Source organism: Plectropomus leopardus, chromosome 8 (assembly GCF_008729295.1).
Source record: "Plectropomus leopardus isolate mb chromosome 8, YSFRI_Pleo_2.0, whole genome shotgun sequence".
In the NCBI taxonomy this organism is placed as follows: Eukaryota; Metazoa; Chordata; class Actinopteri; order Perciformes; family Serranidae; genus Plectropomus; species Plectropomus leopardus.
The window spans coordinates 33,825,271-33,852,287 of NC_056470.1; the positions used below are offsets into that span (position 1 = coordinate 33,825,271).

The window sequence follows — 27,017 nt, forward strand, 5'->3', positions numbered from 1 at the left end:
AAAAAAACGTCAGCTTTAGGATTCAAAAAAAACAGGAAGCCACCCTTGGATCGCTGTAACTCTTTTTCTTTTATTGTTTGTGTCAACAAGTCCCATGGTAAAGCAAATACCTATTTTCATTCATCATTTGCACAAATATACATGTTCCCCCTTTAGCTTTCACACACCTTTATACTTGTCCGCCCACCCCCCTGGTTTGGGGTGCAAAAACACTATGCTTTTTTTAAAGAAACTTTCTCAGAAACACACATTAATGATACAAACATCAGTTATAAAACATCTCAGTACCCTACAAAAGGCCAAGGTGCCTCAGTGGTAGAGGATCATACACAAACACTATCAGCAATAAAAATACAAAATACAAACATTAGGTATCAGTTCAGTCATTTGTAAGAATTGAACAATATTGTCAGTTACATCTTAAAATAAAAATGGGTTTGTATTGATACAATGACAGTAAAAACTAACAGTAATTGTGTTGTGAAACAATCATTCAGCTGATACTGAATAATTTAATTTCAGGTTCTTGGACAAAGAAATGGCACTCGTTACAATTCCCAGTAACAACAAATAATACATTTATCAGCACCACAACAGCATCGAGCCCATCACAGCTTTGTCGGTGTAAAAGTGGCAGTGTGCACGCACGCACATACATGCACACACACGCACGCGCGCGCGCGCACACACACACACACACACACACACACACACACACACACACACACACACACACCAGACAGCACCAATGCCACAATAATAAACAACATAAATTCAATGTATCATCCTAAAGAATAAATGTTATTATCAATTTACCCCCCCAAAAAAATTTATCACTCATGGTTAGAGGCATTAATAAAAAAAAAAAGGAAAACAGTAAAATATAAAAACTGAACTGTCTGAACTGTAAATAATACAACAAAGAAACTTTGTTACTTCTCAAATAATTGACCAACAATTCAGTTTGCTTTAGCATAAAAATAAAAGAAAAACAAACTGGATGTAAAATTTATCATTCTTTCAAAAAAAACTACAGTAGATTTTAAATCACTAAAAAAATAATCAAATTCATTTTTCTCCTGGAAACAACAAACATGATTCAAATATCACAATAAAACAGCGAGGTGGCTCTCAGATAAACATGATTCACTTAAAATAAGTTATGTACAGAAGGTGGTGTATGAAAGAAAAAAAGACTTCCTTTTTAACATCCAGCGTATGAACATAATTTGTTGTCTATTCAATTTAAAATGTTTAAAAACCCTGAGCATATATGTCATCAATAGATGCATGTATAACCTGAGGATATGTGATCAATTTTCACGTTAGATACTGACTTGATCACACATAAAACAGGATCATTAATGATATTGACAGATCTTCTCTCGCCCTGCACAAGTTTCTTGCACATAATTAACCACATAAAAGGTGTACGAAAGGTAATAATATATTACCATTCAGAGAATGAAGTGTGTTGCATGTTAGTAGCACCTTAGGTAGTCACTTGGTGGGTTTTTCTGTTACAGATTTGTGCAAAAATTAAGCAATATTTTCTATATGTCGATAAAAACGGCATTGCAAAATGACTGCCATGACGAAGCATGCAAAAAACTTTTGGGGTGATAAATGAGAGCTACGTGTTTCCACGAGGCGAATTTTTAATTTGCGTAATTTTAGGTAATTGAAAACCTGTGTAGTGTGTTGAAACTGTCTCCAGAGTGCCATTTTCTGCAGCTTTTGGAGGCCAAAGTGTACGTTGGCTCTGCACACAACTGCACGTGTGACACGATGCAAGAGACGCAAGTGCACAGCGGACAAAATGGCCCTGAGGGTTAACCACAAAGCCTTCTCTGTGAGCTTTCTGATGTAGTCGGAGAGAGTTCACATTTTATAACTACATTCCACGAGCTCTTACATTAAACATGCTGTGGTGGGGCGATGGAAAAAATAGACTAAACTAAAAAACTCCACGCAGAAAAAAAAAAAAAAAATAAAAAAAAACAAAAAAAAAAAAAAAAAAAAAAAAAAAAAAAAAAAAAAAAAAAAAAAAAAAAAAAAAAAAAATGTAGAGGAAAAAATTAAAAAAAAAAAAAAAAAAAAAAAAAAAAAAAAAAAAAATAATAAAAAAAAAAAAAAAAAAAAAAAAATTACTATGAAATAAAAACCTATCTCAGCTGCTGCAGTTCTGGAGACGCAGGTGAGGACGGGGAGGTGGAGGAGTACGAGTTGGTAGAGGTGGTGGACGAGGTCAAAGGAGGAAGTTCCTCACAGGCAAATAATCCTTCAGGGGGGCGAAGAGGTGACGGATGACGGGAACGCTCCACGCCTTCCCCAAAACCTTCTGCCTCTGCTGCCGGTTCATGTTCCTCACGTCCGTGTAATGTTTGGGGAAACCAAAGATCCTGGCGGAGAAGAATAATGGAGAAGGCAAATATGTGTTAGCTGAAGACTCAGCGTGGTAACCTTCGAGCTGCAACAATTGGCTGATCAATTGGTTAATCGACAAACCAGCAACTAATTTGATAATTGGCAAATAAGTTAACGCAAGCAAAAATACTCTTTGGATCTTCTTAAATGATGACCTTTTCTTCTCTCTTTAAATTACTATTTATGTCCTCATATGCCTGTCCCTTTTATTTATATTTTTTACTATAGTTTATCATTAAAAAAAAATCACCATTGTTTTTTTAATCGATGTTCAGAGATTGTATGTACTGATTAACAGTTTCGTAGATAACCCCACATGTCAAACCCATTGAGGGTTTTTTGGGTTTCCCTGCATGTCTTCTTTCCTTAAATGTATAATGTTGTTTTTACTATATCCTAACCAAATCAAATCAAGTCAAATCTGAATATTTGAAACTCAGGTAAACATTTCACAACTATACATTTCCTTTAAAGAAAAGTATGCTTTTTTTACTTCAAACTAGATTTAATTCTATATGTATTCATTTTATTTAGATTTTTGTGTAATTATAACCATCTCCCTATTTACTTCATTTTAATCGTCTATTTTTTTCTGGTCTTAAACAAAGTATCTCTTTAGACTAAATAAGACATTTGAAGAAAGCTCTAAAACACTGTTCTGTTTTATGTTTACACTTCTCTGATAATTTTATGGACAAAACGATACATGTAGAAAATTATTGATTCGTAAAAACAAAAGTAAAAACAATGTAAGCAGGGAGAGCAGACACAGCTACGTCAGGAGATGATGTGAATCCACCCACATATGCACACAAACATATAATTTAACAATGCGTACCTTTCTAGTTCAGTGATCCAGAGGTTGTCTTCTTTGCCGTAGTGGAGGACAGGCAGCAGAGAGACATTTTTGCCCTGCTTCAGAGAGTTTGGGTTGGTGGTGATCGTCCTCACTTTGGTCACCTGGAACAAATACAACATAAAGTTGAGAGATTATTTGTACCTTAATGAACACTGTAGTTGTTGCAGGAAAAAATACATATTAATTATGTAAATTAGATGGCTTAATTGAATAAAATTGAGCTATCAGGGTTCAGTCACTGACCCTGGCTTCTCTGCCGATTTCTAAACAGTCCTGGAGATTCAGCTTGTCGTTTTGGGACGCTATGATGGGCCTGATGGGAGAAAAGCAGAAAACAACAAACAAACAACAACAAAACAGTGAAAACAGGTGACTTAACAAAACAAAAAAACAAATCAATAGAGGGGAGGAATAATTCATTAGTTTATCGGTAAACTAATAAGTAACTAATAAGAAAGAAAAAAGAAGGAAAAAAAAGACAAAATAACTCAATAAATTAATTAATTAAAATAAATTGAATCTAAAAAAAAGGGGGGGGCATACTGCTACTACTACTACTGCTATCATAAAAATAATTATTGTACTAACAATAATAAAAATAATAAGTGAGTGAGTGACACAGTTCTTAAATAATACCATCTGGAAATCACACCTTAACTGTTCTTTACAGGAAAGATGGCAAAAAGAATGATGATAATGCCCAAAACTCAAACAAAACTTAATATATACAATGAAATAAAACTGTATATATAATTCAGGTTTAACTAGACGTCTCACCTGCTCATCCCCGGGATGTTTCCCCAGAAGCATCGCGCTCGGTGAGCAGGGCTGACTTTGACTGCGTCCACCAGCACCGGGTTGCACTGTCGAATAATGAGCAAGAAAAAAATCATGTTCTCTGAGTTTACAAGATGTTAGTCACAAGCAGCAGCAAGAAAGGAAGGAAGGATGAGGTGGGAAGAACACAGGAAGTAAGGAAAGAGGAAAAAGTGACAGGATAAAAGGAGAGAAGAAGTGGAGAGAGCACCCAAGATAACAAAAAAGGATTCATAAGAGGCCAAACAGAGGCTGACGAACCTCGAGGAAGCGACAGATGTTGACTTTGTCATGTGTGTTCATGAAGACGACGTTCTCAAACAGCCAGAAGAAAGGCCGGGGGTCTTCCTCTTTGGGTTTCAGCAGCTGAAGGATGCGGTAGAACTCAAAGAACAGCCTGCCGGTGCCCTCTGCAGGAGAACGGAGGGAAATACAGCAAAAAAATAAATGACATTTCTTCACTAGTTTCAAATAAAAAGCAGCATCTACGTAACAACTGGGACTGAAAAATGATCAATATGATCAGAATCAGAATGATTTTATTGACAGGTAGATTCTCACATACTTAACATTCGCCTCTCTCTTCGCCTCTATTTTGGTCAATAACCAAATAAAAGAAAAGAAGAAAAACTGAATTTTAAATATAAAATAGAAAGTTAATATGAAAGATGTGTTTAAGAATCTGTTTTAAAATCAACATCAAAGTAACATGCAGTTCACAGCATGTAAGTTAACCCTTTAACACCTGGATTGACATTAGTTTTTTTGTCCTGCAGTCTGACGCTTTTCACAAGCACTTAAACCTCTGAAACCTGAGAAAATTGGTTTAAATTTTTTCAAAAACACGGAGAAGACCATAATAAGCAACTGGAAAAGAAATGCCATGGAAACTGCTAAAAAACAAACAAAAAAAAGTATAAGATGACAAGAAAATTAATTGAAGAATAGCTGAGAAGATTATTAGATGTCCAGAAAACTTTAATTACTATTCTCTTAATAATGTATTTTAAACTAAGGTGCAGAAGAAAAAGATATATTTTTTAGCACTCTTGTTTATTGTTTGTTTTCTACTTCTTTTTCTTTGCATATTTTCAGGTAATTTTCATGTAACTTTTCACTAATTTCTTTCTATTTTTTGGCCATTTCTTGTTTAGTTGCTCATCTCCCTCTTCTAATGTTTTTGAAAGAAATCAAACAAATTACTCAGGTTTAAAAGGGTTAATGTTACACGTTGAGTCAGATTTAAATTTGGATGTGGTCAAAGCAGCGTTGCGGAGGGATCTCATCTGGTTTTACTCAGTCAGGTTTGCGATTAATGATTGTTTCCTTTTCGTTATTTTATTTGATCAACAGAGCAATTGTCACATCTAAAAGCAGTAAAACAATAATGAGTCTAAAATGCTCATTTTGTTTCAGTGACAGTCCAAAAAACATTTTAAATGTGTGTAAGTAACACTGAAATAACAGTTATTATTCCAACATTAATGTATTTTTAATTGATGAAAGTAAATCTATTTTAAGCTGAAATGCGTACAACACAGTCACGTACCATAGAGGCCTTTTCTGAACGGGTTGACGATGGAGAGGTCGTTACAGGGGCTGCCGCCGATCAGCAAATCAAACGGACCCCACTGCTCGATCTGGATTGTAAATGAGAAAGAAAAGAGCTGGTTGAGTTCAACATTTCATTTCAGATACATCAGTTTCACAGCATCTTGAAATGACTCAAAACAACAAATGATGAGACAATAAAAAATAAAAAAGTATTCAGATATTAATGTCAGACAAACAATTTCAAATTGTTATCAAGGAAGACGACTAATATAATCCACATTAACTGTGTGTGAGGAGAAAGCAGAATATATAGAAAAAGAGCATACATGTTCCTGCGTGATGTACCGGGCGTCACCAACATGGATGATCCTCCCATCATGGTTAACTTCCGCCACAGCGATTGAATCCTCACAAACCTCCGAGGCAACATATTTCTCAACTTTGAAGCCGAGATCCTTCAACACCAGGTAGCCTTAAAGAATACAGACACACAAGCTTAAATATATTGTATTGTATTGAGATGTGAGACAACATATTGTTTTAATAAATGCCGCTTTTTCCTAATTTTAAAGGTTGCAAAGTGATGTACTTTTCTTAACTTAGGAGACATTTCTACTTGTTTACTTTGACTTTACCCACTTAGTCATTATATCTACATTACTAATGATTATTGATCAAAAGAACTGAAATGTGATAATATTTTTTCAAGGTACCAATGGTTATTTCTTCAATACTGTCACATCAAAGAGGGCATTTGGTTTAAAAAAACTGTGCTGTCCAATTCTGTCTCCAAGTTCTAGTGTTAATGAAGTGCCTTTAATTTAAAAAAAATATTGAGATATATATTGTGTATCAAGATGTAGCCTAAAAATATTGCAATATAATTTTCAGCCCGTATCACTCAGCCTCCGAACTTCTGACAACAGGGTCTGTGGATTATCATGAATAACCAAGTCATGATTTCTGGAGAGAGACGTTGCCATTGAGTTTTCAAATGTATCTTTTGGTGATTTGAGCGCCACAAGCTGAGTGACATGTAGTTCCATCATATTAGAGAAATAGCAGAGATCTTTATAGCTGATATCTCTGCAACTCACACTGATAAACTGCACTTCAGGTGAGAGGAAAAATGTTGTCGTTGTTCGGGTCTATCAGTGGGTTTTATCATTTCTCAACCAATGAAATGCTTCTGACTAAACCTCCTACCTCCACTGGATCCTTTTGAAAACACATCATTTTTCCTAATTCCTGAAAATTAGAAGTTTTGGAGACAGGAGGTTTGCACCCAACAGCAGCGATATGCATTTTTTATTTTAGCGTCAACTGTCCTCTTCACATTGTGTGTGTGCATACAGACACTTAACAGCATTTGTATAAATGCTCCACACTTCCAAAATCAATCACTGTGAGGAAACGAGGCAGGTGTGTGCACTCACCTGTTGCTATGCCGTCAAACAGTGAGAGAACTCGGACTGGTCTGCGCAGGTTTGCAGAGATGGACGGATAAACACGGTGAGGCTCCTGCAAAATAAAAATAAAAAACAACGTGGTTACTGAGTTGGAGTGATTTTGTGTGCAGTTTGTGCATTTAATCGCAGTAAAGTACTTTCAGCAATGTATCTCTAATGATGTATATCAAGCACACATTTTCCTGTCATTGCATAATGAACAGTTAATATTCCCACAGACATTTTAGGGTATTCAGGGAGCAGGTGAGTTTGCACAGTTATGAAAATGGTTACAAAAACAATTTATCACTCACAAACTCCATGGCGCTGTTGTTGGCGAATAACTCCTGAACCAGAATGCTCCAGTCCTCTCTGGGAATCAGAGCACCGTGAGTCTGATGAGGCTGACACAAGTAGCAGTTCCACGGGTCGAGAAGCTTCAAAGTCTCAAACGTCCCCGAACTGACGAGGATGTTCAGACAGTCTGCGCAGTAAGATCTGCAAATATAGAGGAAGAGAAGAAGAGGACAAAGTGGAAAGATAATAAACAGAGAAGACAAAACTCATTATCATTACACAATGGGTCACCCTACTGTACGAAATAATATCTCTGGAACTCAAATAACGCCATGCTAAATAAGCTTTGGCTACGATAATGTAGAAGGTCGGGCGAAATTTATCTCAATGAATTATTCAATTCGCTATACTTAACTGTTTTAGAGTGTTTTCTTTTTCCGTATTGGGGGTGATGAGTGATATATACATACGTGTATTGATGTATCTGTTTCTGCTTTATATAGATATGTGTAGGCAAGTCTATATACTAAATGTGTACACACAGTTAGTGATAGTGATAGTGATATTAGTAACAGTCCTATTACTATTATTATCTGGGTAAGATGAAGAGGATTTTTACCTATTTATTTATTTTCATACTCATTCATCTTTTCATTGTACTTATTTCTGTGGGTTTTTTAAAAAAAATAATCCTTTTTTTTCCAATTTATATTAATTATACAACTTAGACATCACAAACTGGGATGGGAAGGGGAGGGCTGGACAAAAGGTTAACTAATCTTCTGTAGGATAAATACCAGCAAAATTTAGGACATAGGCACATATGGATGAGATGCAGCTGTGTTTATATAATTTATTATTATACTCTGCAAAAAACTAATAAATTAAAATGTGTTCACACACAAACACACACAAAAAACCCTGTAGTCATCACCTTTTCTTTAGATAGTTATTAAAATGTAGAGGTTGAGATGAACACACAAACCTGCAGCAGCTGTCGTTGCCACACAGTATGACCTCCATGCCGTAGCAGCAGATGGTGCAGTAGGACTGATATCCGTCTTCATCGTAACGATACAGCGTTTCTGTCAAGTTATTCTACAGGGACACAGACGGCATCACAAGTTTCACTTTCACATAGCACTGAGGAATCCTTACTGTTGATCAACAGTGGATTCAACATAAAAAGAAATCGATGAGTCCTTACTTTACACTCCAGGCAGAGGCTGCCTTTAAACAGAGGGTGGCGTATGACAATGTTCTCGGTTCCACAACACAAACAGAAGTCTGCAGACAAAATACAAACACAAATATGAGTGACTGAGGGAGTGATATTTTATATACAGATTTGCAATATGCAACTATAGTTACATAAAACAGTGTGCATATTATATTTATTTATTTATTGTCTTGTAAAAACTTAATGAGAAATTCCCTGGAGGATTAGCAGTTCTTTCAATACTGTGCACATGTAAACGCAGCCACTAATCAACCTCAAAATCATTTACCTCTAAAAAATAAAGTATGCATGCATAAAAGAATGAATTCTGAATCAAACAGACATAATATGCCTCAACGCTCACCGTCTATGTCCAGCTTCATGTCCATGATCCTGCGAATGGTCTCCTCTGCAGGGAAAGAAAACAAAAACTCACTGAACAAACACATGAATAACTCAAAACTCAGAAAACATTGAGTTTCTCGGTTAGTTTTGTATGTAAAGCACTTTGAGGTGCATTTACTGCAGGAGAAATAAATTTGTAAAATACATTTTTAATAAGATTATTGTTTTGCATCTGCACAATCAGCTTACTCTGTCAGTAGAGCACAGACTACATGCACCATCAGCACTGATTCAACACAGATGAAATGTGGCATTTGTTCCCTTTAATTACAGAATTAAAGTGTGTCTGTTACCTCTGAGTTTTTGGTCCGGCTGGGAGTAAGTGCTGATGGTCTCATGGACCTTTGTGTAATTTTTGTTGTAGGTCCTCTTCTTGCACGGCACAAAGTCTGGTGACATGTCGTTATCGAATCCATCAAACGGACTAATTTTCTTCCTCTGAACTTTCCCTCCCCTGCCCCTTCCTCTCCCCACTCCTTTCACCTTCTCCCACCCTCCTTCCCAGTCATCTCTCTCTCCATCCCATCCTCCTCTGGATCCCTTCTCCTTCAGGACTCTTTTAGGACTGTTTTCTGCAAAATCAGACCCTTCGTCCCATGTTTCCCATCTTTTTCCACCTCTGGGGGAGGACTTCTCCATGGAGTTGCATGTCAGTTTGGTAGCACAGACGGGAGTTTCTTTTGGCTCGGTGCTGATGATGTTGCTCTTGCTGGAGGAGCTGAATGACGAAGAGGAGGTGACCTTCACAAAGAGTTTCTGCCGCACCTTTGGTCTGTTGTTTGTTTTAGTAACACCTGAAGACGAAGACAACCATACATGTGACCATCAGAAATTTTACTCAACGGTAAAGAACAGTAATTCTGATATGTGCAATACATGTTTTACTTTTAGATATTGCCAGTTATCATCTGGCTTCATTTTCAGCTTTGTTTTTATCTGCATTCTGTCAATTTGCCAAACAAAGCGGCTACGGTTACATGCACACCAATATCCCCCTATTATTCTGAATATGACAATATTCTGAAAATGATGCGAGATTAGATATTGTGAATTATACCTTTTTCCTAATTTAGCATTTCTAATTAAGACATGTGGGATGTGCTGGTACTATTCAGGTTTTAGGAGCATTATTTGGGCATATATAAGCCAGTTTATAACGTGCATCTCAAAGGGGTTTTTATACCACAGTTTGCCTCTCGTCTGTTTAATTTGGGCTCTGTGCGTTGTCATGGATATATGAGAGACAAACCAACTTCCCAACAGTTTAAAGAGCTGTGGGGTAGAGATGCATGCAAAAGAAAATCCCATATTTCTGGAAGAAATGTGTATTTAATGTACAATAAAATCATGGAAATAGATGTATGAATGTTTTAATTCTGTTTTGTGCCACTGAGAAAAACCACCGAATTTACCCACTGCAGTCTGAAAGTTATGAGTAAATCTAATCAGGCTCTTCATAATCAGATGTTCCTACCGTGTGTGGCAGCCGATGGTTTGAGTCCAACTGGTCCAATGGGTAGAAAACCTCCAAAGGCCCAGTCCAACATCAGTTTCAGCATCTCATCTCTGTCCTCGGGACGGGTAGAAAACTGCTTCTTACAACGTACAGCTGCCTCCTGATATGACATAAACGTGGAAGCACGAGAGCAAATATGAATCACATATTCACAAGTTCAGGTTTAAATTTGTTGAAAATTCAATCCCACAGTAAGAGAATGCTATCTGGGCGGTTAACACAACACCCACTTTCCTTTTTGAAGTATTTATCAGAAAATATACAGAGACACACAGACCTGCAGGGACAAGAATATGGCTTCTCTGTAGGTGACGAGGATAGCGAATGACTTGGGACAGTAGTTCTGGGCAAAAGCAGCGAATGGTTTCAGAGCCTGCAAAGTGACCTGGAATAAAAGTCGAGAAATCACAGCAGACAAAAGAAAATTGGTTAAAGACTATCATATACTAGTGACTAAAAATTATGGATGGCAATGTGTGATTGTTGGACAAATGTTGATCCCTAACTCAGCAAGCAGCGAGATACTTCAATGTGATGTGAAAAATTGTTTCAGAAAGATATTATAGACTCTAAAGTGGAAACAGACAACTTTTAAACTTTCCCTCCCCGGTGTTTTCAAGTGGCATTTTTGTTGGCTCTGCTGTCACAAAGACCACCAGATCACTTTTATTTTCCTCAGAGCCTAACTACTACAAGTCTCATGTAGCCAGATCTAATCCTTAGAGGCTTCTTTGTGCCTTTTTACTGTCTTTCATTCTTCATTTTTTAAATAATTTTGGCTGTGTTCATGCATGTGGCATACATTTTGGCAAGATTGCGCATTTTTGTTTAACTCAGCTCAGCTCCTACAATAAGTCTAAAATACACTGCATGAGGGAAATTGTTACATTCAGACTGTTAAGTGCAAAAAAATGCTCCATTGAAACCCATTCAAACATTTTTGATCCCACAACCATCAAAGCATAAAAATATGCACTGTATTATTTCTGGGTAACATTCTGCCTTAGAATTTAAATTTTTACTATTTTCCACCTGATGACGTCATTTTTTACAATATTTAGCATATGGAGAAAATACGTGCTATTTCCACTAGGTGCACTGTCACACTTAATGTTGCTGCAAATCACTGACATATCCAATGCTGTGATAATAAAAAAAATCTACTTTGCATGTTGTATTTTGAAAATAATTTATTTTTTTGTTTGTTTGGGGTTTTTTTTAAATCTAAAAACAGAGTGGCATCATGACATAAACCTAGGATTTAAAGGGTGTACATTCTGAATATTAATGAATATTTGATCATTTTGATTAGGACTGATGCTGGTTTAAAAAATTAACAGCAGGCTCGAGGGTTAAATCAGTCACAAAGATTGTGATCCTGGGCTTGGATGCAGCAACAGTGCCCTTGCTAAATACGTGGACAAGCACTATCATTAAAACTGATAATTGTCTGCAAAAGAAAACAGTGTTGTAATTGTAACTCATATGATACCAAACACAAGGATCCAGTGATGAAAATGTGAAGTATTTATATACATGATTTTTTATTGTACTGTATTAGGTCTCACATCTGACTCACCTCAGAGGACATGTTCTGTCCATACCAGTCCACCATCCTCGTCTTTGGATCTGGATTCTCTTCCCAGCGAGGTATGATGATAGCTGGCCAGGTAGAGAAGCCCTCCACCTGACCCCAGACCAGCTCACCCACCTCATGCTGTGCAACACACACACACACACACACACACACACACAGACCCACATATCTTTAAATACCACCAAACAACTGCAATGGCAAGGATTTTTTGGTATTTATTTGTATGTTTGCAGAAAAAAAATTGGTTTAATTTGTCTCCTTAATTCATGCAATTATTAACATTATTAGCAGATGTAAACATCTGGGAGCAGACTGAGCTAAGAATAAAATATTGCTTTAAATAAATTGTAAAGCTGTGTGCATACAGTAAGTTAAGATATTAGTACTACAATATATTGTAAAGTTAGCATTATGCTTATCTGAATAATATGAAAAAAAAAATAGATTTTACCAGCAATTCTGCAGATTTGGATGGTGCGCTTTTATATTCCACAATGTCATCATCATCATCATCATCGCTCACGACGACCACATGCTTATCCTGGAGAGTTTTTTTACCTGCAAAACAGACCAAAGACCTGCTGAATACGACTTCATACACATATAGAATATAAAACAACACATTATTTTGCAAAGTGTTGTGAAGGCTCAGTTTCTCTTAATCTTGAAGCAACTCATTGACATGTTTTGGCTAATACTATTGCCAAATTAATTAAGACCATGTGTCAGTTTTGTCCACAATTCAACTCAAAAATATTTATACACAATACACAAAGTATTGTACATGATCATATAACATGATGCAGCTTCTGCAGCAGCTGCTTTGATGCATGGCTAAGGGACATTTTACAAATAGAGGACAAAAAAGAGGACAAAAAAGAAGCAAAAATAAAAAATAAATATATATTATGATAACTAAATTAAAGTGCCACCAAATGTACCAAAAAACTTAAAAAATAAAAGTAGGAATTAATGAATTGATATAATGTGATATAAATTGTTTACATTTGACAGTGAATAAATAAATTTAAAAACAAACCATTAAAAAAAACCAAACATAAATACATCTCAAAGTTAATAAAGATAAATAAATAAATGGGAAAATTATGGATATGGAAAAATTAAAAACAAGGGGAACTGCAACAAGGGTAAAAATAAATGAAGAAGCTAATTACAACAGCATTACCCATTGATGTCACATTTATCAATGAATTAATGTCTTCAGTGACATTTAATATTATTTTTGACACATTTCAGTGGCTTATTTGTGCATTTTTCTGCTTCTTTTCTCCGTTGTTGTGATCTTACAACTAAAACAAAATATGTAAACTTCCCCTTTTCTCATTAATTGACTATATTATTAACAATATTATACATTTCTTACTTTCTGTTAACAACAGTCTGCCGGTTCGACTTAGTTTGGACTCTTCAGTGACATCGACCACATCTGATGAGAAAAAGACAACATCATCATTCTCATTTGTCATTTAGGTTATCGTTATAGACGGTGGAGCTGTTGTTTGATTTACTTCATGACTGAAATGTTCATATTGACGAAGCTGGTAGTTTATGATAAAAACATGAACTACACAGCGTGCTACACTCTCACAGCGCACACCTGACAGTCTTACCAGAGGAATTGTCTGTTTTTTCGGAGTCCTCAATGCTGCTGGGGCTTTTAGAAGGAAAATGTAGATTGGGTTTGGCCTTAATACCGTCATCCTCATCTGATGAAGTCTCGTCTTTCTTCACTCCTTCCTGTAGTTTTTTCTTCTTGCCACTATGATCTTTCTGGGGATGTGTCCGTATTTTCTTGATGCAAGGTATTCCTTCCCAACTTGATGCTTGATCTGGTGCTTTCGGTGTTTCCTGGCTTTTAGGAAGAGCCTTGTTGAAAACCTTAAAACAGGAGCAAATACACACACAAATCTCTTTATCCAATCAACGTAACAATGAAGAACAGCACATGTTGAATGAATTTAAATGAGATGTGTTTAAGGCTGGGTACACTATTTTTTCGTTTTGTGTTTTGAGGTTTTTATTGCTGCAGCTTTTTTTATTTTTAAACATTTTTTGCAATGAAACTAAGGGGGGAAAATGAAAATTTGAAAATGAAAATTGGGGTCATTTTTTTTCCTACGTTTTTGAAAGAAATCAAGCCAATTTGCTTCTATTTGAAAGGGTTAAGTATTCCCACAAAGGATTACATTTTAACTTGTTTCCAAGCAGCAGCATTCACGCTCAGTACAGGACCAGTTTCAAAAACTTAAGTTCCAATGCATCAATACACACAAAAACACAAGAAAATAGGAACCAGGTTTAAAAATACAGGAATTGCCTTTCAACACTCACCTTAGCAAACACCTGCGTCCTGCAGAGAGAGCCTGGCAGGGCCATGAGGGTCAGGAAGAGTCTACGCAGAGCAGAGTGCGGCCTCGTGGCAAGCAACATCTGCACAGACAAAACGAGCAACTCTTGTGATGACAATTGATATTTAATAGCAATATTTCTACCACAGATGCCAAATTAGGTTTACCTTTGCCCAGCAGTGACGTTGTTCCTGCTTTACTGTCTTGACGAAATCAATATAATCACTAGCCAGTCTTTGTCTTTGTCTTTCTGGGAACCCAGCGTTACACACGCTCAGATGAAGCCCCAGCTGATCCCCCAGCTCTAACAGCGCAGGCCTGGGCAATTTATTACTCTGAGGGGAAAAAACAGATATCACAAGAGGCAGATTGGAGTAAATCAAGTAAACAGAGACAAGAAACAAAACTTTCAAACACTACATTAAAATCTACCTAGTACAGGTTCAATGAATATTAAGCTATAGCTGGCTGCATTAAGTCTCGTGTAGTATAACCAGGGTTTCCACATTTCATTGACAATATTCAAAAACTTTTCCATGACTTTTCTTTTGAAAAAAAAAAAGGCTATGAGCAGCTTGGCAAGAAATGTCCTGCAAATTGTGGGTATTTAACAGTTAACAAAAATTATATTAAAAAAGCAAGGGAAGATGTTGAGAAAACTATATTTATTAATTATCATATTTAGATATTTAAACTATGTACAGAATTGTTACTTTTAAAGAAACTTTTTGGGCCATTTTCTTCTTTTTGTGTGATTTATTTTGAAAAGATTTGAAAAAAAGGCAATGAGGAACTTGGCAAAAAATGTCCTACAAATTCCAAGAATTTAGCAGTTTTAGAAAATTATATTTAAAAAGGCTAGGGAAAATGTTGAGAAAACTATTTATTCTAATGATTATATTTATATACTTAAAACTATGTTACAGAATTGTTTTAAAGCACTTTCTCAAGTAATTTCCTCTTTTGTTATTATTTTGCATTTTCACCTTTTTTGCTTATATTCAGGTAATTTGCTTTTGCTTTTTTGATTTGTTGTACTTTTCTGGGTCATTTCTTCTGTTAACTATATTACAGTTTTGTTACTTTTTCAGTTCTTTCTTTCCTTGTTTGTTACTGTTTTTCATATTCATTTTTTGCTTGTGTTCAGGTAATTTTCTTGTACTTTTTACTAATTTGTTACTTTTTTTGCATTTCTTTCTCTAAGTTGCTTATTTGCCTTTTTCAAAACGTTGAAATATTTTTGCTTTTTCCATGACTTTTTCAGATTTTTCATGACCACGGGAAGCCTGTATAACAAAAATTAATGTTCTCACAGTGACATTTTCGGGATGTTTCAGCACTCGGACGATATTCTTCAGCGCCAACTCTCCAAGATGCTGAGGAAGACTCTCCACTAATCTCTGCAGCGCTGCTTTATAGAAAGCTGCTGCATCCATCAGGAAGTCTCTTCTCTCTTGTTCTCCCAGATCCACAACAGCAGTGGCCCACAGGAATTCCCTGGCACGAGCACCCACTTGCACTTCTGATACGGGGAGAAACTCTGTGGTACTTTGGAGGAGGTTTGGGTCTCTCTTCCTTAGAAAGCGCTCGGCGGCAGTGGGCCGGAAGAGACTGGCTGCATAGGAGTGAACCAGCATGGCGGTCAGCTGGAGCTCCACGGCCACGGCCGCTGTGCTGCTCTGCTGCAGCTGTTGGAGAGCTCGGAGCGGCTCCAGAATGTGGGAGAGGAATATGAGGCGCAGTTTGACTTTATGATCCATGAGCTTGGTTCTGATCTGGGGGGCATCCTCTGCTTCACTCAGTGACCTAAAGTGGAGTGTGATAAGCCTCCAGTTGCTGACCATCCTCTGCACAAAGCGGATGAAAAACAAACACTGTGCAGAAATAGGTTTGGATGGATTATAAGACTCTGCATCAACAAATAGCTCTTTCAGATCGCCACTGACAGAGGAGCAGGTGAGGAAGTGATCGTGGACGTCTCTAACCAGGTCAACCACGCTACTAAAGGAAGCCAAGAGTCCGGCGTGGCAGGCTCTTCCTGCCACACCAGGGAGGCCACAGAGTGATACTAACCGAGGGCTGAAAGCCTGCAGCCGCGACACAAACACCTGGCACACGCTTAGGTGTGGAGAGTCACAGTAAAACACAGCCAGGTTGATGAGAGAGAGGCCGCATTCCTTCAGTGTCTTAATCAGAAGGCGTGCGTCTGTATCTGCTGTGTGTGTGTCTGTGGTTGTGTTTGTGTGCGCTGTGGTTTGTGACTCAACAGCATCTGAGCTCATCTGCAGCGTGAGCAGCGGCCTCACCACGCCGACCCCTGACGGCTGGTCGAGGTAGCCAACCAGGACGACGCTCCTGCTCTGTCTTCCATCCAGCTCCACGCCCATAAACAGATATAGACAGTACGGCGAGCTTAAGCAGTTCTCAATGAGGTCCGCGGGGTGGGCTGGACTCAAGATGGCAGAAACCTCAGCGTCTGTACTCGTATTTAAGTTTGTGTCGCGACAGTATCGTCTGATGAAGTCCGACAATGTGTCACTGCTCTTTTCGTTTCCTTTCTCTGTTGCTGCTTCTGCTTGCTCCACCTTTGTCCCCTGCGCCTCTTCTTTCACATCTGTCTCCATTTTCTCTGTTTGCTTCACAGTCGCAGCCGTCATATCAATCACATCGTCGTCATCGGATATGACTACGATCACATCTGCTTTTTTCTTCAAACTCTCTGTGGGTTTTTCTTGTCTTGGTTCTTCCACTTTTTTGCTCTTCATCTTCACAATAATCTCCAGTTTCTGAGGAGGCGTCTGAGGGGGATGACTATCTACAATGAGAGAAACAAGAAAATAAAAGGTTTTCTGACATCGAGTAAGTCTGCTGGATTCATATCTCTGTTGCAGTAAAGACAAACTTTGTGATTCTGACACAAATTGACATAAATAATAATTTTGGTGTGTATCAGACATTAGAAGACTATTTCAGAAAGAGCCACAATGCTTCATCATATTTGGCAACTGCTGCACAAGATGGTGTGTTCTTTTGTTTATGTTTTTTTTATCTCTTTGACCACACACTACGGGGTGAATCTGACTAGAATGTCTTCAACAGCTTATAATTTTTTAAAAAAATGCAAAAATGTAGTGAAATTGTGCAGAAATTGGGAACAACATAAGTGTAAAACTGACACCACATTTATGTAATGCACTGCATGTAAGAAAGAACCTTTTTAAATCTTCAAATGCTGATCTATCTATATTCAAACTTGATGGAGCAACTGTGAATGTCTTCAGGGAGATTTAGGTGCCACTTTATCATGTGTAAAAAGTGATATGCCCCAATAACCTAAATAACTCATGAAAATCTTATCATGCGAGAACAAGGCTCCATATTTTTTCCTTTAAATAATAATAATAATATTTATTTTAACTTTATGAGTATAGTTATACATATTTTACGTTTTTTTGTATAAACTGTGGAAAATGTAACTCAGGTTTATAAATTTTGAGTCTTAATGCTTTGTAAGAGTGACAAATACACAGCTGTTATATCTTTTAATCACCCACACATTTGCTTTGTAGGATATCTGTGATTCACACATTGCTCCCACCTGAGTTAGCAGGGACCATATTCTGTCCACCTCTGGCCTCCAAAGCATGGTACTCTCTGCCCTCCGTGTTGTTCTCGTCAAAAAACACTTTAAACCACTGCAGGAAGGCCAGAGCCACTGCAGGCTTCTTGCTCATGAGCGTCTCGATGGGGATGTTCTGGAGAGAGGAAAGAGGCTGATTTAAGATCCATATTTAATGAGTTCATATCCATTCAACAAAGTATGTTTAAGTTCAAGGCGCATTTTTTCCTGCTGCTTTTAAAAGAATAGATAGGCCTCTTAAATATCGTTAAAAACATGAATCAGAGAATATTTTCAAATAGTTATCAGCTTTACTGCCCAGCTAGTACTGAATTTCAGAGGCTGATACTAAAAATTAACATTTGAAAATTTAAATGATCTGATCAAGACATGTTTTTAAATAGGATGAAAGAAGGCGGTTACACGCACATCAAGTAGGTCCAAGGCTATCAAAAAAAACTGCGTACATGAGCAAAAAGGTAACGCCTGCACACTTACTCCATGCCACACAAGTTCATTCAAGACAACGTTTCCATTCTGATTGGACCTTCGTCAGGTCAAAATCGAAAGAATTGAAATGTTGTCTCGAATAAACTTGCGTGGAATTAAGTATGCAGGCGTTACCTTTTCCCTCCTTTTTTTAAATAGACAAATAAGATATTAACTCAAGAGATTTATTTTTTTTTTTTTTTATTGTGACATATAACATCTCCACCGAGGGCAAAACTTCACATTTGAACCATTTATCAACCTTTTACTCGTTTATACTTTAAAAATACCTTTGGTATTTCCATACTGTCATTTTTTTGTTACTATTCAGCCAACTTTAACAGATACAACTACACGAGATAAACTTATTTCTGACTTATTTATTAGTCAGGCTCTTAACTGTACTGAGCAACTTTAAAATGTTTTCACATTACTGGTTAATTTTAGTTGCAATACTCACTCGCATCACTCCAACTTTTCTGAACGCAGCCTGCAGTAAACTGAAGTTGTGGATCACGTCCACAGTGTTATTGCTTTGGAACCGGACCCTGGAGAGGTCCAGAGACTGAGGAAACAACCAATCCATCAGCTGGCAGTAGGCTGCACCTGCATATTCACACAAAAACAACACACAAAAGTGATCAATAATATGCAACCATAGCTCAGCACACCCTTCACAGACCTACAGTACAAACAAAATATGCATCACAACAGCATAACTCATGATTGTTGGTTGATTCACAATTTAAAAACGTATGCATGGTGACTTACCTGTGCATAGCTGCTCCACCCTGGTGAAACCTGTCTGTAAAGTTTCATTGAGCCAACCCAGCAGCTCATAGCGATTCGGTAGCCCAATGCTACCCATGTCTGCATTCACTGCCACGTTCACTGCCATCTCCTAAAGGGATGAACCTGCACACACACCACATCAATATGCCTTTAAAAAACAAATCAATAAGTTTGAGTTAGAAGTCACCTTCCTGAATCTGTCACAGTTAATTGTGTTTCCTCAAATTTCATGATGTGGATTGTTGGATATTAGCTTGTTAATCTGGACTTAAGTTACAATTTTTGCGCAGTCAGTCATTTCAACAGTGGCTTGCCCTCACATTTAAATATTACACATCATCGCTATGAATAAATCTCTGCATTTCGCCTTTTTATTACATTGTGACTCTCTGCACACAAGACAGCTGTCAGTTTGCTATAGCTGTTTCACTAAAATGGTTATTGCACTTCATGTATAATCTCAGTTTAAACTGTAAAAACGGGCATGAAGCTTGAGATGTGTTTCAACAGCATATCAGTGACCGTGTTTAAATTTACAACATTTGGTTAGTGGCTGAAATGAAGCCACTGAATATTGTTGAGTGATCCAAAAATATTTCTAAATTTTACTGTTTTTTTTACCTTACCTTTACTTAATGTGGGCTGGCAATGAATTAATGGACAACACCGAATAAAACTTTATAGTGTTAACCCGCCATACTCAGGCTCTTTTCGAAAGATCTACAGGTCTACTCGATTAAAATGATGGTTCTGCTTTTTATTTAAGCCTACCCGTTGCCATGGAGAATCGTAGTATCGAAGATCCATTGACAATGGATTACATTTTTCACGGCGCGAGAGTGTATTAAAATTTAAACTACTTTTCATTCGGGAAACACGTGACATTACTAAATCCAGGTAAAACAACATGTGATAGACACACATAAACACTGTGTTAGTTACACGTATTGTATAGGTTGTTTAGTACCTATTGCACACCATGGATGTATTGCACACGCGCAGGACTAAAGACTTTTCCCGCGAAAAAGCTGCGTTCAAGGAACCGCAGAGTGCCGTTCATCTCACACTCAAAAGAACAGCAAGCTACGACTAAGTTACGTTGAATTTGGCGATGTGCTCCGATGGTACGACTCCCGTTAGACATCAATTTCATATTTTGAGTTTTTCTTTTAAGAATGAGAATAAGAAGTGAAAAGAAACCAATTAATTTATTTATTATCACTGCCTTCATAAATGAAAAAGGGAGCAACTAATACTTGTTATTTATATCTTTATATCTATAATGAACGCTGTGTTTAATATTTAAAAATCAGCGTCTCAAAATCCGCCTCAATAAATTAATGAATCTTATTTTGCTATAGTCATTTTAACTCACTGTGTGAACCTGAACGCACCCATTTGTTATGTGGAATGTTCCGTTGCTGTCTCTGCACCAATCGGATTAGAGCGGGCAGCATTCTGACCAATAGGATCAACGGAATCAGCACCGATGAGTTCTGAAACGCAGAGCTTGTTTGCAACTGACACGGGGTCAGAATATACATTGACGTCGTCACTACATTAAACACAACAAAACTGACCTCAGATCAGCTGTTTACAGTGCAATCTACAAGCATTGTAGTTTGGCCGTGGGGAAGCCATGACGGGACGTTTCATTAAAGGAAAACAATCCGAACCGGCGATAGGACCATGTCGGGTCCAAACAATGGCCGTAAACGATACACCGAAAGCATTTTATTGCTATGCGCTAAGTTTGACGTCTTAATTTACCTTGCGATAACCGTATAACACAAACTACACAAATCGACTCACACAAAACTACGTTAAAAGTTTGCCATACTGTTTATCAAAGAAAACATTAACTGCGACTTAGCGTAAGTTACGCAAATACCCAAAGTCAGTGCGCAAGTTACGACAACGTTAACAGTGTAGTCGAATGCAATCAGAAGTTAGCTAATTTCTTTAGTAATTGTTTAAAATTAGTTTATTTTAGGTACGAATTAAGCTAAACGTGTAATTAGTGAAACAACTTAAGGCGTTAGCCGCATGCTAAAATGCGAGCTAACTATAGCACAACGGGGTTAACGTAAAAACAATCTACATTTGCCCGCAGCGGATTTAACGGTTGAGCTAACTGCGCACAGTAGCGTCCACGAACTTTGTGTTCCAGAAATAAGTTGGAGTACTAAGCTATTTATAAAAAAATAAGCTTAAATCGTTGGCTAAAATGTTCAAAACACGGGTGAGAAAATGTCTTGTACTCACCGTCCTGCCTGCTCGGGTCCTTGGAAACTACCGGTATCAGCCTCGAGAGCCCCCCAAAACCCTTAAACCCGCCCCTCGATACCCGCCCCAGCTAACAGTTAGCATCACATCTCTGACATATTGTAAAATAAGCGGCTGGCGATGTGACACAACATATGTCGCCACAAATACAACAGAGTTACACGTCTTGGTTAATTCATATCACATTCAACAGATAATGTGTATAATTACTTAACAATCGCAGCGTGGATTTTATGTTTACACTCTGTGTTAGCATGCGGAGCTAAGTAGGCTAAGCTAATGCTACAGCTAGCAATATTTCTCCGGTAACATTTGTAGCTAATTTTAGCTTCCTTGACTGTGACGTTTGCTAACTTCATGTCGGTCCTTTTAGCTCATTCGCGTCTACTCGTTGTTATAATGCTGTAGCTAAAAATTACAAAACTGTAATGTGTAAATATTGATGTTTGCGCAAAAAAACGCTGACACCGCAGCGAAAACTGAAGTCTGGCGTTATTAACCCAACACACTTGTTCTTTATACTGTCACTACCTTCACATAGCCTACTTAACTTATTGTTTAAACTGTTTATTTATTTGTGTAATTTTTTAAAAACTTTTTATTATTTATTTAGAGCTGTTTATTCTTGTTTACATTCTGTCTACATACAATTTTGGAATACTGTCTGAACAAAGTTATATTGGCATACTTAATTTAATTTCGACCTGTTTTTATATTTTAGGCTGGTATTTTAGCTATGTCTTAGATTCACATTTTGCATTTATTTGCACGATTTTCGTCTTTAAAGATACTTATCAAGGGTGTAAGGCCAAAGATTTTCATTGCCAAGGCCTGCTAATTGTTGTCCATATTGTAAGAATAAATATCCTGACCACACATTGCTTTGTCCTCACTAATACTGGGCAACAAAGATTAAATTATAAGGTATACTGAAAGAATAGATGGTTGGTGGAGAGCAATACAGGAATGAAATGCAAATGAAAGGTATTTGGCTGAATGAGGACAGTGATTGATTACTTTTTTCAAACTTTAATGTCACATTTCATGCTACTGATCATAACAACATGAGTCTAATGCCAAATAATGTTGTTTTTTTGGCACACTTTTTATTGTGGGGTACTAAAAGGCTCTCTATCAAGCCCATTGTTTTGCTATATTTTATAGGCTTTATTTTTTCAGCAGGGGCTGGCTCAATTTGCGGCAGCGGCACCTAACTGTGGCACCTGGTGTGGCACCCCCAGATGCCGCAGCTAGGTGCCGCTAGCAGTCGCAGCAGATGCCACTGGTTGCCGAGACATGCCGGGAGGTGTCAGGAGGTGTCAGGAGGTGCCAGTGCTTGTGCCACTGCTTGCCAGGAGGTGTCGCGAGGTGCCAGTGCTTGTGCCGCGGTTTGGCGGAGGTGCCGCGAGGTGCCAGTGCTTGTGCCGCGGTTTGGCGGAGGTGCGCCAGGTGGTTGCACTTAGATTAAATGCTTCATTTTTTGAGTACGGCACTAATAAAACATTGAAGTTATTTATCATGTAAAATTCCAACTATCGTCACATTTTTTTAATACTGGGGGGGGGGTTGCACAATTGATCAGACAAGCTGTTTTAAGAATAAGGTATTTGAATTTGTAATTATTGTTACAATTTTATGAACCAATTAATGCAGTCGTTAAAAAACAAATTAGTACATTTACCAACAATGAAAATAGCCCTTACTTGCAACCTTACTAACTTTAACAGACCCGTCAAAGTAAATATCAAAACAAAAAATAAATGCACACAAATCGATTGGCATCTCACACAGGACACAGGTATTCAGCGGCCAAGCTACATTTTTATTGAGTAAAAATTATATATAGGTTGCTATAAGAAGTACACAAACATAAAAAAAATACATCAACACATTTCCACTAGTCAAAGTATAAAAATAGCACAGAATCTGTTCTTTTGAAATGCTTTTGCACTTTAGATTCATAAAAAGGTAAACATGCGAAACAAAAAAAAATCGGTGACTGCAATCCTGATAAAAGTTAAAGCACTAACAAGTTATAGCAATAAAAGAAACTGTTCTCAGACATCATTCACATCGAGCCTACAATTACACTCAAATGCTTTACATCTAAATAACGCAAGATATCAAAAAGCTATTGATTAATATGCTCTACAATGTGCTATAACATTACAATTTTTTTTTAAAAAAAAGCTTTATACTGTTAATATATACTGTATGTTCTCAATATAAAAAGTCTTAAAAGAGCAGTTACAAAAAAGATAAAAACTAGATTTTTTTGCGTACTGTTTTCAAGCAAAACATTCAACAAGCTCAGAAGTATTAATGAAGCATGTAAACAATAACTTTTTGGTTTTTTTAAAGGACTTTAAAATCAGAACTGAAAACGAAAAGAAGCTCCTGGTGGCACTTACAGCGGCCTTTTTGAGCACCATAGCGGAGTCCAGTACATTTCTAAATTTACCGGTCATTTTAACACGAAAGAAAAAAGTTCTTAAAAGGTTGTGCATTTTGAGTTTTAAAAAAATAATGTAGTTCCTGGTCATACAAGAGAGTTTAACACTTGTAAACCTCTCTGTCGATACAGTACGCAAAACATTGTGTAAAAAAAGTTCCAGTGATAAAATACAAGCTATATATATATACAAACACAGGGCATATAGGAGCATAAAGCTACAGTATATATTCACAGAACAGAGATCCTACAGGAGGAGGGATGTACAGTTGCCCCTTTGTCTGAGGTAATGCCCATTTAGTACGATTTGGTGACAGCCGACAGCATTTCAAAATCTTCCAGTTCGCAAACAAACAATAAAAGATATTTTTAAAAAGACAGCGCCAAGTTTTTGTGAATTTGGTCACATCAAGAGAATTGGTACCAAAACAAACCATCCAGTAAATTCTTCTGTCTGGTGAACATGCCAAAGCTTAGGCATACAGTATGACATATAAATGCAGGTTAAAAAAACAACGTTTTGTTCATTGTTAATGTGCATTATAAATTTACATTTTTGCAACAAACTTGGGTGTTTGAAGTTAAATAATGTAAAAAATATTTATAGGCTACATACTGTACACAAAAGCATGTGCACCACACAGTATCAACCAGCATCAGAGATCAGAGATGATTTTCATGTCAGTCCTCTTTTTTTGAAATAAAGAACTCTAAAACCAAAAGTCAGTGTTGAGTTTAAAAAAGGCATTGTGTGTTCAACAGTGTTTCCTGTCATCCAGTCATTACAGTGAACTGATATTACGTTATTTCAAAGATAAAAATCAGTAGGATAAATGCCATTACTCTTTCATTCTCAGCTGTCTGGAATGGTTGGCAAAAAGACAAAAAAACCATTCTCTCTATCTCTGTTTTTGCATTGGCTTGTTTCAAGTATTTGTAGCTTTCAGGGAGATTTCGCGGTCATATTACAACTTAAAGTTTCACACTATCTACACAAAATTTTTTTTAATATTATCTTTAATAAACATTTAGATTTTTTTTATTTTAAGGAAGCTATTTTGCTCATACGAACTTCAAAGCAAAAGTTAAAAGTAAAATTTTCTTTTTTTTTAACTAACAATATAAACTAATCTAAGACAAATTCCTGCTTCATCTCCAGGTTAGCTTGTTTTGCACTAGCTTCCATTGCTGAATGTGTTTTCCTACAGTACTCGGGTTTTCTTTCCATAATCAAATCGTAAATCCTCCTCTGCTCCATCGGATGATTTAAGCACTTTTTTATCAACATTATAACAAAGATTAAATGTTAGAATTGAACAACTACAACTTGTACCTGTGTGGCTAATACTGCATTTACACCATGAGCGACACAAATCATTTTTCAATGAAAGCGCTTTTAACTGTCACTGCAGACGAGTGTGACGCACAACAGCGCTCCAGTGATGCGGTGAAACCTCAACCAATTATATTTTTTGTTTCTAGCTGTGGTTCTCTGGGGGGTGTCGAAATGTAATGTTTAAAGATGATAATATTTTTGACTAAATACGAATTTCAGATGACACTCTGTCGAGGTCATTTGCGGCAAGGAGCAAACGTGATGACATTGCTACATTAACGAGCACTCGAGCATCAATTCAACGGCGAGCTAGTCGCCGCGTTGCTCGTAGTGTGAACACAGCACAAGACTCATGGGAAATGTTGTTGTTAAATGCTGACAAAATAATGTTAATCTGGTTAATCTTTTATGATCCAGTTGAGATTGGGCCATTTATCTTAGAATTTTGACAAAAATATCATGTTTTGGCTTTTCTACACTGCTGAAACCCTTTTTTGAGAAAACACATTCAGGCACGAGGCTAGAGGAACAGCAAGGAAGTCCGAAAACTGTCCATCTAAAGACTTTGGTTCAAGTGTTTTTTTTTCGATGAACAGCCTGTATCAGCAGCTTGTTGTCACACATTTTAAACGGAGATGATGAGCGACCTCTGAAATGTTTTTACACTTCCTATTTAAAAAAAAAAGTTTGATACAAAGCCACTTAAACAGCTGTACTGTCTGTGCTATGTTGGTCTCTATTTGTCTACAACTACTAAGTGTTGTCAAAACCTTTTACGGGCATTTTAAAACAAAAATAAAATCCTGTTAAAGTCACTCTACAGGCCTAATGTTTATGAACACAGCAGAAGAATCAGCGTCGTCGTCTTTTCCCTTTTTAACTCGGCTGAACCTCCAGGGAGGAGGAGCTCTGTCCTGGCCTCTGTTATGGATCCTATAGTCTGACCGGCCTCCCTCTCTCTTCCTGACACTTTGGGGTAGTGATAAACCTTTGCTGTATTTGTGTATCTAGTGTGTGTTTAAGACTGCAGTGTATTATCACCAGGGTCCAAAAAAAAGAGCTGGAAACTAACAGCTACTATTTCCCAGCTTCACTCATTCGTAGTGAAACTGGTTGTTTGCCTGCCAGACGGGAGACAATCCCACCACTTTTTTCTCAGAGCCAGTATCACAAAAGAAAAGCTGGTGTTCAATCATAGTGGCGTCGGTTTGCTCTGTGATGGCTGGGGTCTATTCACAGGCGAAGTAGTCTTTCAGAGGTGCGAAGAGATGCCGGATGACAGGGACGCTCCAGGACCGGCCCAGAAGCTTCTGCCTGGCACCGCGACCCATGTTGGACACGTCTGTGTAGTGGACAGGGAAGCCAAAGATCCTGCAGGGTGAGAAAGTACACAAACACCATCACAATCAGTGTCACAATGGTACCAAAGCAGTCTGATGAATCAATGAATATCTTCTCCTTTGCCGATAGCATGATGACAATCAACAATGCGAATATCGGCCGATATCGATGTTGTTACGATGGATCTGCACGTCC

General features: G+C 37.4%; 2 protein-coding genes across 3 annotated transcripts in view; both read right to left on the bottom strand.

Annotated features, from left to right (window-relative positions):
- Nucleotides 1-2,165: 2,165 nt before the first annotated feature.
- LOC121946515 lies at nucleotides 2,166-19,513 on the bottom strand. Its single transcript, XM_042491113.1, is given in 26 exon segments — nucleotides 2,166-2,275; nucleotides 2,278-2,402; nucleotides 3,266-3,387; nucleotides 3,530-3,599; nucleotides 4,064-4,149; nucleotides 4,364-4,512; nucleotides 5,652-5,742; nucleotides 5,983-6,128; nucleotides 7,093-7,177; nucleotides 7,419-7,602; nucleotides 8,387-8,499; nucleotides 8,609-8,688; nucleotides 8,985-9,029; nucleotides 9,319-9,819; nucleotides 10,500-10,641; nucleotides 10,819-10,926; nucleotides 12,121-12,258; nucleotides 12,590-12,696; nucleotides 13,523-13,585; nucleotides 13,770-14,037; nucleotides 14,491-14,589; nucleotides 14,675-14,842; nucleotides 15,821-17,322; nucleotides 18,106-18,262; nucleotides 19,076-19,221; nucleotides 19,387-19,513. Coding segments are annotated over 26 exon segments (4,932 nt in total).
- Nucleotides 19,514-23,908: 4,395 nt separating this feature from the next.
- The window catches only part of dnmt3bb.1 (DNA (cytosine-5-)-methyltransferase 3 beta, duplicate b.1), a 37,409-nt gene continuing 34,300 nt past the window's right edge, over nucleotides 23,909-27,017 (bottom strand). For both annotated transcript variants that reach the window (XM_042491547.1, XM_042491546.1), the window contains exon 22: nucleotides 23,909-26,852. In XM_042491547.1, coding sequence (XP_042347481.1) covers nucleotides 26,711-26,852 — 142 coding nt within the window. In that variant the 3' untranslated portion in view covers nucleotides 23,909-26,710. The remainder of the gene's footprint in view (nucleotides 26,853-27,017) is intronic.